This window comes from Serinus canaria, chromosome 12 (genome assembly GCF_022539315.1).
Source record: "Serinus canaria isolate serCan28SL12 chromosome 12, serCan2020, whole genome shotgun sequence".
In the NCBI taxonomy this organism is placed as follows: Eukaryota; Metazoa; Chordata; class Aves; order Passeriformes; family Fringillidae; genus Serinus; species Serinus canaria.
The window spans coordinates 14,136,864-14,149,147 of record NC_066326.1 but is presented as its reverse complement, the minus strand read 5'-3'; the positions used below and the strand labels follow the sequence as shown (position 1 = coordinate 14,149,147).

Genomic DNA, 12,284 nt, shown 5'->3' with positions numbered 1-12,284 from the left:
CAGAGAAGAGCTGCCAGCAGGGATAACAGGGCCTGGAGCTGGCACGTGGTGCTCCCAGCCCCACTGCCCCCCACCCCCTTCCCTCACACACCTCCTCCATGGCTGGCCATTACAGGATAGCTTTATTCCTTCAGACAGATCCATTATTTACAGCACTTGATATTAGACACAGCAAGAGACAGAAGGATTTTCTTTCCTTCAACAAATACCAAAAGAACTGTTTCATAGTCAAGATCTGCACACATACTGAAAAAATTCAGTCCTCTCCTGCGGCAGCTCCACCCCAGGACAGTGTTGAGGAACAGTGCCCACCTCTGATATCTCAGATTTCTGCCAGGCTCCTGGGGGCTGGCAGGAGGCAGCCAGGCTGTACCAACCTACTCTGGTTAGCAGCCGGCCAGGGGCAAGAGATGTGGGCTCCCTCTGCTGCTGCCCCCATCCCGCCTCCACCATTACAGCAACCAGGCACATCTTCCCCTGCCAAGCGGCTTTACCAAGCCACAGCCAGAGTCCACCCTCGTGCCATGCCCAGCACCACCTAGGCCACTATATGCACCTGGTCTGTTCACAATTCACAGGGTTTTTTTGGGGCCTGGACCTGCTGCAATGCTGTGTGACCCATAGGCATTGCCAGGGCCACAGAGCTAGTCCCAGGGAGAGCAGCCAAGACAGCAAGAGGCACAGGCCACTCCCAGCACTGCCACAGAGGGCTGGGGACAAGGCCCAGCTCTACTGATGAGCCTACCCCACCCTCATCCAGCAACAGAGCTGCCATGGCCCTCTGGGAAGCCAAGCTACATGGGAAAGGTGTCACCATCCCCAGAGGCTCAGCCAGCACCAGGCACTGGGCAGTGCAGTGTGGGGTCGGTGCAGAAGTGGCTCTGTCCTGGAGCCACCTTGCTAAGAATGGCCAGAGTCTGGGTTAGGACCAAAAATTAGTTTGGGGAAAGGAGGGAGAAGGATAGAAAACATGAACATCATGAAAACAGGAACAAGAACATCCCAGGGAAGTACAGAGCTGAAGGGCTGGACACAGGAGGACAAAAGCCACAGCCAGCTGCGGCCAGCACAGCCTCACATGGGCATTGCCAGCGTTCCCATGAGGCCAGACCCATCCACAGCTGGGTGGGCTCTTTCCCTTTGGTCACAGTCCTCAGCCAGGGCACTGAGACAGAGGTGACAAAGTCTGGCTGCTGCCATGGCATGGTCAGGCAGCTGAGCACTCCAGACTCCTTTCTGCTGCAGGGACTCCTCCAGACAGGTTCTTGCCTTTCACAGCTTAGGCGCAGAGAAAAACCCGATTTCTCTTTGTCCCCAGGCTCCACCTGGGCAGAGGGCTTGTCACTGTGGTCCCTCTTCCTTGGGCAAAAAGTAACATAGATCTAAGTGCCAGTGCCCAAAGCCACAAAGCCCAACTGATGTTTCCCAGACTTGGCTCCCTGGCTACTGGCGCTTGGCTTTGTAGGGGCGGGAGCGTTTCCGGCGGTCCGGCTTCCTCTGCTTGTGCAGGCGGCCGATGCTGACTCCCTGCCGCCGGCGCACCGAGATGTTCTGCTCCACCAGGCTGGCCAGCATGCCTGCAGGGAGAGCACATACACGGGCCTGGAGTGCTGGGATTACCCATGCCAGAGGGCAGCCCTGCCTCTCTCACTCAAAAGCCATCACTGGGCACCTCCAGGGACTATAAACTGGAAGGAGAAAGCAGAAATCTGTGGCTCCCCAGATGGAGCGTCTGTCAGCCTAAACAGGGAGCCAGGCAAGGTGAGCAGCCCAGGCTTCCAGCTGCTGCTCCATCACGTTCACTGCCCCATGAGCTCAGCTCACCTTCCTGGGCCAGCATGGATATGAAGGTACAGATGAACTCATCATAGTTGTGGGTTCTCCTCTGGTCATCGATCTACAAAGAGACAAATCCACAAATAATCCTCAAGCAGGGAGAAGGGAGAGTAAAAGGTTAATAGAGAACAAAGAACCTGCATGCCTGGCCCAGCCCACAGACTAGGGAGACTGAAGCAGGAAGGGACCCACATCCCAACCTATCTTGGGCCAGTGCACAACCGGGACTGTCTCCATCCCAGTTCAGAGGCCAGTAGGTTCCACAAAGAGCAGCTCAGAAGAGGTGAAGGTGGGCAGGTATCTCTGCTGACTCTCCCCTGCCTATCAGTGCTGATGTTCATCCCAGCACTGTATCACCCTCCCCCCCCAGGCTGCCAGTGCTGGCCCAGGGCTGTGGTCTGTGCTGGTAAAAGCTCTGCCCCTCTGGGCTGTTTGGTAACAGGGAATAGACTCTGAATGCTTCTCATCAACATTCTCAGCTAAACCACTCTCCCTCCATTTTTACATAAAACCACCTCAGACAAAAGCCTTTGGGCAGCTTAATCAGCAGTGCAAACAAGCCAGCAGCACACCTTGAATTTCTTCCTCTTCTCTACCTCCTCCTTCAGGCAGGCCTCATAGTTTGCAATCTCTGCTTCCACGCACTTGAGCAGAGCCAGCAGCTCCTACCGGGATCAAGCAGACCAAACATGAGCACAGACCCAGCCACAGCCCAGGAGCCAGCAGGGTGAGCTGGCAGGCGCTCATCTCTGTGCTAGGAGAGGGATGATCAAAATAAAAACACTTGCCAGGGGAAAACAAGGAGATCAGTTCACAAGGAGATCAGTTCATTGAAGGGAACTCACTATGGCTAACCCCAGGGGAAGTGGGTTCTGCCCCAGCTCCAAGGTTTTGGGACAGGGGAAGGGCTGCCTGTGTCCCAGAATCCACCCCGCCCCAGCCCCCATCCCCAGGGCCTGCCTGCTTTCCCTCAAAAAATCTGAAGACTTCCTTTTGGAATAGCAGTTTCTACCCAGCTCTCCTCCAGGCAGCCCTTGGTGCCCTTGTGCTGCCTGAGCCTGGTGGTGCTTCTAGCTGGAGGGCACAGATAGGCTGTGAGTTACCAGCAACCCAGGACTTGGGGTGCAGGGTCTCACCAGCTCCTGGCCTAGAAGAGAGCACAGCAAGCTGAACATCTCAGCTGCAGAGACAGGGTCTGTGCCCACTACCAAGGCAAAGGTCCCCGAGATGACGCAAGGCACAAAACCTGCACTGCCCTGTGCCTGGAGGCACGGCTGCGAGGGGACACCGTGCACATGCAGTTCAGTCACTGCCAGCGCTGCTGCGCCTCCGGGTGAGCTCCACGTTCCCAGGGCTGTCGCAGCACAAAACTCACCTTGGGAGAATACTTTTCCCCCCCAGGGTGATCACTGGTCCTGCCAAGTCCCACCTTCTCTTTGCTGTCACTGGCCTCACTGCCCTCCTTCTCCTCCAGTTTGATCACAACCGGGGCCTCTTCACCGGGTTTGATGGAAGAGGGGGAGTTTTTCCCATCTACACACAGAGGAAGGAAGCATTAGGAGCCAGCACAAAGGACTGGCATCCACCCCCAAAGTCAAAGGACACAGGCAAAACAGCACCCCCCTACATCAGGCACTCACCTGCAGCAGCCAGCGGGCAGAACACGCCGTCCTCAGTGAGGTGCAGCAGGCCGGAGCTGACGATGGGCCCCAGGTCCCTGACAGCGCGGTTGTAGCGCATGCAGTCGAGGCGCAGCAGCCCGTCCTCCTCACCGAACAGCACCTTGGAGATGTGCGAGGTGACAGGGCTGGAGGGGCGTGTGGGGTTGGCCGAGCGGATGGGGGAGCGCAGTGGTGAGTTGAAGGCGCTGCCGATCTCGGAGGCCGTGTCCGTGCTCTCGTTGCTGGGCGTGGGGGAGGGCTGGGAGTGCGTGACCACTGCCACGGCGGCACCCCCGCCGCTCGTCTTGATGGACAGGGGAACGGAAAGATCCTTTTGAGATTCCTTCAGCTTCTCAGCCAAGACATTGATGGTGTTGGGCTGCAGGACAGAGAGCTGGCCATCTGCGGCCCCTGCCATGTGCTCTTGCTTCACTTGCCCTTTCCTCTTGTACCTGGCCCAGAAACACAGCAGGGAAGGTGAGTAGCTGGTGAAAAGAGGTGGGGGCCCACCACGGACACTGCCAGCTCTGTGCTCAGCAGTCCAGGCTGCCTGCCTGGATGAAACAAGGTCTGAAACACTTCAACATCACCCCCAGCACCACCGGCTTCTCTTGCAGCACCTCAGCACCACTGAGCCACTCAGCCCCAAGGATCCCTACACTGCTGGGGGGCACAGGGTGCTGTGTACCCCCTGCTCTTCTTCCAAAGCCCCCAATGCTCCCTTGCTGTGACCCCAACTTCCTGGCCTCAGAAGCAGTCTAAGCACACCAACACTGTCACCAGGAGCTGAACTGGCAATCAGCACTGGAACCAAGGTTCCTCAAAGCCCCAAAGCCTGCTGCCAATACAGTTACTCTCAGGGCAGCTGAAATTCAGAGTTGGCTGCAAGGAGCTGCAGAAGGACTTTACAAAACCCGGTGAATGAAAAGTAAAATGGCAGGTGAAGAGAAGAATGGAACTACCAAGATCTAAGGAAGGAGGTTAGGGAAGTTCTCGCTGACGGTTCTGAAAATGTCAGCTCCCGGCCCCCCACCCACAGCTCAAGCAGTCACCTGATGGCTGAGTTGCTGTTACGAACTTCCTCCTCATCATCATCATCATAGTCATCTTCATCATCTGAGTACTGCTGGTGCTGTCGGACTGGGACCCGGTTGCGACCCACTCCTGCTGCAAGGTCTTCTTCCTCCTGCAACACACCACTGCTGAAGGCCTGCTGGCAGCAGGGCAAGGAGGAAGAACCCAGTGGACTTGTCCTTGGTCCAGCCCAACACCAGGACTTGGCTCTTTTGAGAGGAAACAGGGACCCTTCCCCATTTTTGTTCAGTTTACCCACATTCAGGTAAACCTCCTTTGTCAGGTCAGTCTTTTATATACCCTCTCCCCTCCCAGCCTGGGTTAGTGCTGGGCCAGGCTGGCTGCAAGGCAGGGCCAGGCTTAGGCCAGCTGACAACTGTGGTCCCACAGAGGGGAGGGACTGCAGGCAAAGAGCTCAGCTAGAATCAGCTGTGCTGCCAGCCTGGTGCTCCAGCCTACCTGCATGGGGGACTTGGCATAGTTGTGGTTATCCAGGAAGGCTGGCAATCTCTGCACAATGGGGTTGGGGTTCACTGGAGGGGCCCCGTTGATGCCGCTCACTGCTGTCTTTGGCACTGGTTTGGATTTGCTGGGTGGGCTCTGCGTGGCCGTGGGGTGGCCCTGGCTGGTGGCTTCATCGCTGCCATCTGCCACACAAGCACAGCACAGCCTTTCACCACCAGCACTGTCACCTTTTACTCCATGTCTTCTACCACCTCTTACGCATCCAGGTAAGAGAAGAGTTCTAACACTCTCCCAGACCACCACAACCACCTCCATCTGTCACTGGTGTCCCCAGGCTCCAGTCCTCCCACTTTTCAAGCTTCACATCCTCCAACACACCCTCAGACACACACGCATCACCATACCCCAGCACAGTGCACATGGACCAGGGCTCACAGAAAAGAAAGCAAAGCAGACAATAAAACTGCCCTATGCCCCAGGTCAGCCAGTATGTGGTTTGGGTGCTGTTGTCACCACCCTGTGCTCACTCCATGGCAGGCCAGGCTGGCAACACTGTGGTGGTACCAGGCCCTACCTGGATGAGTGCTCTCTGGAGTCACGGTCTTGCTGCTGGCTGGCTTTGCCTCTTCACCAGGCTGAGACTCCTGAGACTTCTGGGTCTGGATCAGCTCAGGCTGAGTTACTCGGATAAGCTTTAAAGCAAATGACATAGAAGTTGCATGCTGGATCAGCAATAACCCAAACCACATCCTTCCCACTCAAGCACTGCAGAGCTCATGAGGGTGAGCAAATACCTAGTGCCCAGGCACACAAAAGACATAGATGAACCACCTCCCAGGTGCAGCAATGGCCAGGCAGTGAGGCGGCTATGTCCTCTTCCCACAAGATTTTTCCCAAGGCCAAACAAAACCCCTAACTCCAGGGCCCTGGCAGCACAGGTAGATGCCCTGAAAAAGCCTATTCCCCCCAGCAGCCTTGCACTCCCTCAGGGGCTGGGCTGTCCTACCTGCTGCAAGGCCTCCAGCACAGTCTGGCGGTTCATCTTCAGGATGTGCAGTTTGGACTCGTACTTCATCCTCCGGTCAGGCACCACGGCCATCAGGTTGAAGCGGATGTCATGGTACGGCTCCCTGCAGAAAGGGCACCAGCCCTCAGCCACAGGATCATGGTGACAGCCCCATCCCCACCTCCTGCCCAGGCATTTAACACCAACACACCCATGGCTTCTCCCCAGAACCAGGTCAACCTCACAGTGGCCAATGAAGCAGTACAAGGTTTCTTCAGCTACCACACAAAACACTCTCAGAGTCACAGGTTAGCTGAGGTGGGAAGAGACCTATGAGACTCATCTGCTCCAGGCCCTGCTCCAGCAGGATCACCCAGAGCTGGTAACAGGACAACATCCAGACAGCTTCTGAATAGCTCAAGAGATGGAGATTCCATCTTTAGGCAACCTGTGCCAGTGCTGCCACCTTAATGCCCAAGCATCCCAGAGGCCCAGCTCAAGACCAGAAGCACCACTCCTTCTCCTCTGGACCTGAGCTAACACAGACCTAACCAGGCCACTCCTAACACTGTGCAGCATTTGCAGGGACTCTGCATCACACAGGGAATGCATGCTCTGCAGGCAAGAGAAGGCAAGAGGCAGGGCACCTGCACCTCTCCATAGGCAACCTCCATTTCCCCAACCTGCCACTCAGAAACCACACAACAAATAATCCAGCGGAATATGGCAAGGAGCCAGTGCTTGCCCCATGGGCCAGGACATTACCCTGCAGTGGCCAGGCCAATGCGCTCCATGATCACTCTCCTGGCTTTGTCCGTCCATTCCTCGTCATCTGCCCAAGGCCCTGGGATAACAACACACAGCTGGACTTAGCAAAACAGGCCGTGCCGAAGTAAACCAGGCACAGGAAGTGGGTACCTTACCAAAGGACTGACTGACAAACCTGGCAGGGATAAATAACTACCTGAATGACAGAACTGAGGGGTCATGTTGTAAGAGAACGGAGTAACCTGGGCAACCTGGGTGGCCCAGTGGGATCTGTTTGGACCAGTTGTCTCAACACACAGTAGTTATTTGGAACAAGGAGAGAGCGAGGAGATAAATTCTCCTTGCTATATAAAGTTATTTCAGAGCTGAAGGACCTTATGGCTGTGAGCAACTGGGAGGAAAAGGAAAAACAAAAGCAGTACATTTAGAAATAATAACTGCTTTCTAGGCACAGTCCTCAGCACACAGGCTCCAAAATTAGCTGTCAAAACTCAGGACAAATCTGTGAGCCATTGGAGTGATTCTCAACTAATGCCAGTTAACCCTAAGAGGCAATGAAAAACAATACATTGACGCAGGTGAATAGCACCCTGGGGTGCTATTCACCCGCATCAACAAGCAGGGACAAGTGGCTCTTACCGTGGTCAATGGGATAGACCTTCAGCCCGTCGAGCTCAAAGAGCCGCCCCTTGATGGGGACGTAGCTGACAAAATGAAAAGCCTCCATGGTCCGCACAGCGCTGATGCCATTCTGCTTCTCCGGCAAGTGCCGTGGCTCTGGCCTGCGAGGGATAGAGGCCATGGAGAGCCTGCCTCCTCCAGATGGAGGCAGCTGCAGACACTCTCACTCACCTGGCATGGCTGTTGTGGGCCTTGGCCAGCTCCGGAGCATTGCCAATGGCATAGCCTTTGCTCTGCAGCCAACAGCAAGAGAGGAGAACAGCTGAGAAGCGACAGGGAACAAATAAAATGCTTCGCCTTCCCACTCCCTCCCTCCATCTACCCACAGGACCAGGACAGAAACCCTCAGGCACATCCTCTACTCTTCTGAGTTACAGGTAAAGTCCCAGATGGAAAAAGCAAACAATTTCTACTGAATAAATTACAGCTGAAGAAAAACAGACTTCACAGTAGGTCTGAAGGGAAGAGGACTTTTGATTACAGGGAGTAACATGACAGAAGGCTCAGAGCTCTGCCCAGCCTAAAGGGGACCAAGGCTCTGAGCAAGGCAATGCAGGAATACGAGAGAGAAGAGGCAGTCCTGCTGCAGTGTGCAGCCACAGAGGCAGGGAAGGAGCCAGCTCATGAAGAGCATCACCCCAAGAGGGGAGCAAGAGGTAGTGCCACCCCTGCACAGCCCTGCCCGACCCTGCCCCTACCTCAGGGCTAAAGCCTTTGGTGAAATCCTTCATGCGGCTCAAGGTGGGGCCCAGGTCAACATTGTTGCAGTTCAGGAGGACGCTCAGCAGGGCATGGGTGGCACAGGAATTGGGGATCAGCTAGAGAGTAACACAAAGATCAACTTAACCAGCAGGAACAACGCAGCCTTTCAACAACTCCTCAGTATTGGTAACAATCAACTGAAAGCACTTGTGAGAACAGACCCGTGACCTCAGCTCTCACAGGAAGGAGGGAAATCAGTATCATTTAGTGAGCCTCACCATGCCCCATGAGCATGCTCACAGTGCAGGCCACAGTCTCCCAGCCCTCACTGGATTCCCTCCAACCTGGAGCTCAGGGAAGAGGAGCTGCCCTCATGACCAGCAAGATCAGTGCAGCCTGTCAGTGGCACATTGCTTCCCTGAGGTGTCACAGGAGACACCCCCACACACCTTCCCCCAGCCAGGAGCCTACCTGGTGAGCAAAGAACATGTTATTGACGATGTCATCGTCGATCACCGACGTCTCGTCCACCAGCGTGGAGACCTTGCGGCGGGAGCGGCGCTCCTCAATCCACTTGAACAGGAAGATGAACCCATACACGGGGCTGCACAGAGAAAGCAGCAGAGCTCTGCACCAACCACTCCACTGGGCTGCTCTGCCCAGCATCAGAAACGCTCTTGTTTCACAGCACAGCAAAGACAGAGGAAAAGCAGAACAACCAGTGCCATCTTTCTGGCAGTGACCATCCCTGCCACAATCCCCCAGCCCGACACTACCGAGGACACTCCTGTGCTGATGCTTCAGGCTCCGCTTACAATCAAGCTTGAAAACTTTGGGGATTGACAAGTCTTAAGAGGCTGAAGACAAAGAAATGGGAAAATCCCCTTTGGACACTGACTGACTGCAGAACAGTGCCTGGCCACTGAATGACCCTCCTTTTACACTTACCTTGGATTCATTTCTGAGAGGAATTCAGCAATGGCTTTTAAGAAGCAACAGCCTCAAAGCCTTTTCACAGCACCAGGACGGGGGGAAAGACCACACTGCAACGACACCACCTCTCTATGGTAACAGGGAGTTGAATCCCTGGAGGATGTCCCCCAGCTGCCCCAAATTTAATAAAGCCCTCCTGGTCCATCCCTTACAGCTCTGATCTCCATGCCAGACAAGCTCACACAGGCCCCTCTGAACACCTGGCCATGAGCTCCCAGGCCCACAGAGCACTCTGCTTAGCACAACTCACACTCTCAGACCTCTGACTCACCCTTGGCATTTGCTCTGCAGATCATAAATCTCCTCTACCTGCACTCCCTTGACCCCTGCAGACAAAGGAGAGATGCTGGTGTAAGGCCCACTAGAAGGGACAGGGTAATGTCAGGCACAAAAATGACTTCTCAGAAAGGTTTCTAGGACTTACCAAAGTCTTCAACCAGGAGTGTGAAAAGACCTGAAAGGAACAAAACCAACAGGTTATTTCTGGCTGAAGAGAGCAGAGAGGAAATCCACTGTTATCATCCCCTGAGAGTCCCACATGGTCCCAGGCCAAGGCACAGCCAGAGAATCCACAGCAGAGTGGCACCAGGACCACACCAAGTCCCAGCAGCAGGGCTGCTGAGCTCAGAGGTGCTCCAACAACCTTCACCCCTCCATCCCCACTGATCATCCTCTTCCTCAAGAGGACCTGAACCATCTCTTTCCTGCAGCTGGCCTGCCAAGTGAGCAGCAGGGAGCACCTAAATCACACACACATACTTGTAACCAGAGAGAAAAATGACTGAAGATATCACAAGATACTTAAAAAAAACCCTTGTAATTTCTGTTCATGTTAGTCAAAGTCAGTGAGGGGAAATCCAGATCACAGCAACAGGGCTGCAGGGAAGTCCAAGGGCTGAAAGAAGCTCATCTTCATCTCCCTGTCTGTTTGGGGGAACCAAATCCAACAGCCTGTCTGCAGTGGCTATAAAATTCAGGAGGACATAACCAGGGACACAGAGACAACCTCAAGAAAACAAGGATTATCAGACGTCAGCAACTGAGCAGCAGCTGCCACTCTGATGCTGGAGCAGCAGTCAGCCCAATTTTCAGGCAGTCACTCTGCATGTGAAGGAAGCGAGTTCGAGACTGGAATAACAAATCTGCTTTTTCAGCTCTCTTAGAAAGGCTGCTGAAAGCCTGGGAAGAAGTCCAGGGAATACCAATAAGAAGGATTAAATCCAGAGAAACATCCCTGTAAGCAATGGATTTAAGGACCCTGATGTAAGTGACTCAATTAAGAAGAGCCCAAGGGGCTTCCACACCAAAGCTGAAATAATTAAAACAGGGGGGAAACTCCTGGGAGCAAAAAGTCTTCATTAATTCAGCAGAAAACATTGTATTTCTTACAAAATGGTCAGTGAGAAGCAGTATGCTGTGGAAATAACATGCTTCAAACCAGTGGAAGGCCAGGCCATTACACCAAACCCCATCACCTTCCTGGTCCCTTCCAACCCCACTGTTTTCTCTGGCATATTTTAGCATTTCATTTTACCTCAGCACCCACAAAAGGCACATCCCTGCTGCTGACACCTCTCCTGGAACACTCCAACACCCACAGCACATTATATGGCTTGGCTGGACACATTCTGGTGTCCACAAGCTCACATAACACTAGGCCAGCAGCCTGCATGTCCCAAGGCTCTCTTCCCCACCCAAGCCTGGGGAAGGTTCCACCAACCTTTCCTGAGCAGTAAAGCACCCAGAGATTCCACCCAAGCCCCAGGCAGAGCCAGTGGGGAGAGATTCAGCTACTGGATGTGCTGGAAGCTGAGAGCAGCACATGGGTCACTCCTAAGTCTGTCCCAGCTGCCCACCCTGCATCCAAACTGTCACATGGCCAAAAACCTGCCTCTGCCCAGACAGGCTGTCCCCCAAGCAAATAACCTTCCCTCCCAGCTGTGGGAATCCAAACCATGTCCTGGGACTTTCTGCCATGATGAAGGCCAGGAGGGGAATGATTTCAGCCTTTTTCAAGTACCAGTAAAGAGCAGAAAGAGCAGCAAAACTGGGGGTGACTGGAATCCTGACACCAGACAGAATCCTTTGCTGAGTGCAAGAGACAAAGACAATTCCAAAGGTCACATTCCCTCACCCACAGCCCCAAAAACTCACCACCCCATCCTAGAAAGCAGCTCCCAGCCTTGCACAGGACAAGCCCATTCCACACTACAGCGACTCGGAGGGTTAAAACACCAGCTTTGCCCCTTAATTCCCACCCCTGAAACAACTCCATCACTCACAGCATCCACCCCCAGGGCAGCGGGAAGGGGACACCCCTGACCGTCCTGCTCCCAGTTTCTCCCTGCCGACCTCTTCAGCCCCCGTCCTGCCCTCCTGCAGGCCTGCACCGCACATCTCAACCCCCCAAAATCCACTTGTGCTCCCGCACCACCGCAGCCTCACCGGTGCACCCGCACCCCCAGCCCCCCAAAACTGCACCTCCACACCCCCTACCCGCAGCTCTTCCGAACTTTACCAGCTCACCTCCCATCCCTAGCCCCCCCAAACTCCACCCATGCACCACAAGTCCCACCGCTAAAACCCCACCCGTGCCCCCACACCCCCAGCCTGCCCCTGCAGCCTCCCTGAGCCGACCGCCACGTACCCCCACCCAGGCCCCGCTGCCCGCGTGTTCCTCAGAGCCCCTTCGCCGCCCCGAGCTCTGCCTCGGCCGGCCCCCAGCCCCGCCCACTGCGCGGTGCGATGGCCGCGCTCACCGGGGTCGCTCTCCAGCTCCAGCCAGCCCTTATTCATCTTCCCGCGGGCCGGGCCGCGCCGCCATGTCCGGCCCCGACTGCGGGCCCCGCCGTCGCTCCCCGCTCTGCGTCATCGCGCCCGGTGACGTCACGCGGCCGCGACACGTGGCCGTGTTGGGGCGGAGGGGGCGGGGGCGAGCGCAGGCCCCGGAATGGCCCGGGAAACTGCTCTGAGGGAGAGAGCCCGGGAATGGCCCGGGAAACTGCTCTGAGGGAGAGAGCCCGGGAATGGCCCGGGAAACTGCTCTGAGGGAGAGAGCCTGGGAATGGCCCGGGAAACTGCTCTGAGGGAGAGAGCCC

General features: G+C 55.4%; 1 protein-coding gene across 2 annotated transcripts; it reads right to left on the bottom strand.

The window, feature by feature from the left end:
- Nucleotides 1-103: 103 nt before the first annotated feature.
- BAP1 (BRCA1 associated protein 1) lies at nucleotides 104-12,074 on the bottom strand. 2 transcript variants are annotated; one of them, XM_009099516.4, is made up of 17 exons: nucleotides 11,946-12,074; nucleotides 9,611-9,640; nucleotides 9,458-9,512; nucleotides 8,665-8,797; nucleotides 8,190-8,309; nucleotides 7,663-7,724; nucleotides 7,450-7,592; nucleotides 6,808-6,886; nucleotides 6,043-6,166; nucleotides 5,611-5,728; nucleotides 5,031-5,218; nucleotides 4,550-4,683; nucleotides 3,477-3,949; nucleotides 3,212-3,369; nucleotides 2,409-2,501; nucleotides 1,825-1,897; nucleotides 104-1,577 (listed from the first exon to the last, which is right to left on the bottom strand). In XM_009099516.4, exons 1-17 carry the CDS (start codon nucleotides 11,980-11,982, stop codon nucleotides 1,444-1,446), a joined length of 2,154 nt encoding a protein of 717 aa, XP_009097764.2. In that variant the 5' UTR covers nucleotides 11,983-12,074; the 3' UTR covers nucleotides 104-1,443. The 2 variants fall into 2 exon arrangements, with proteins under 2 accessions (XP_009097764.2, XP_050835317.1); XM_050979360.1 differs by having other exon boundaries at nucleotides 3,266-3,369.
- Between the last annotated feature and the right edge of the window lie 210 nt (nucleotides 12,075-12,284).

Coding starts and splice junctions, on each gene's coding strand:
- BAP1 (XM_009099516.4), bottom strand. CDS start 11,982: ATGAATAAGGGCTGGCTGGAGCTGGAGAGCGACCCCG. Junction 7,725..8,189: donor CCAAAGGCTTTAGCCCTGAG/GTAGGGGCAGGG, acceptor TGTTGGCTGCAG/AGCAAAGGCTATGCCATTGG. Junction 5,219..5,610: donor TCCAGAGAGCACTCATCCAG/GTAGGGCCTGGT, acceptor CTTGTGTGGCAG/ATGGCAGCGATGAAGCCACC.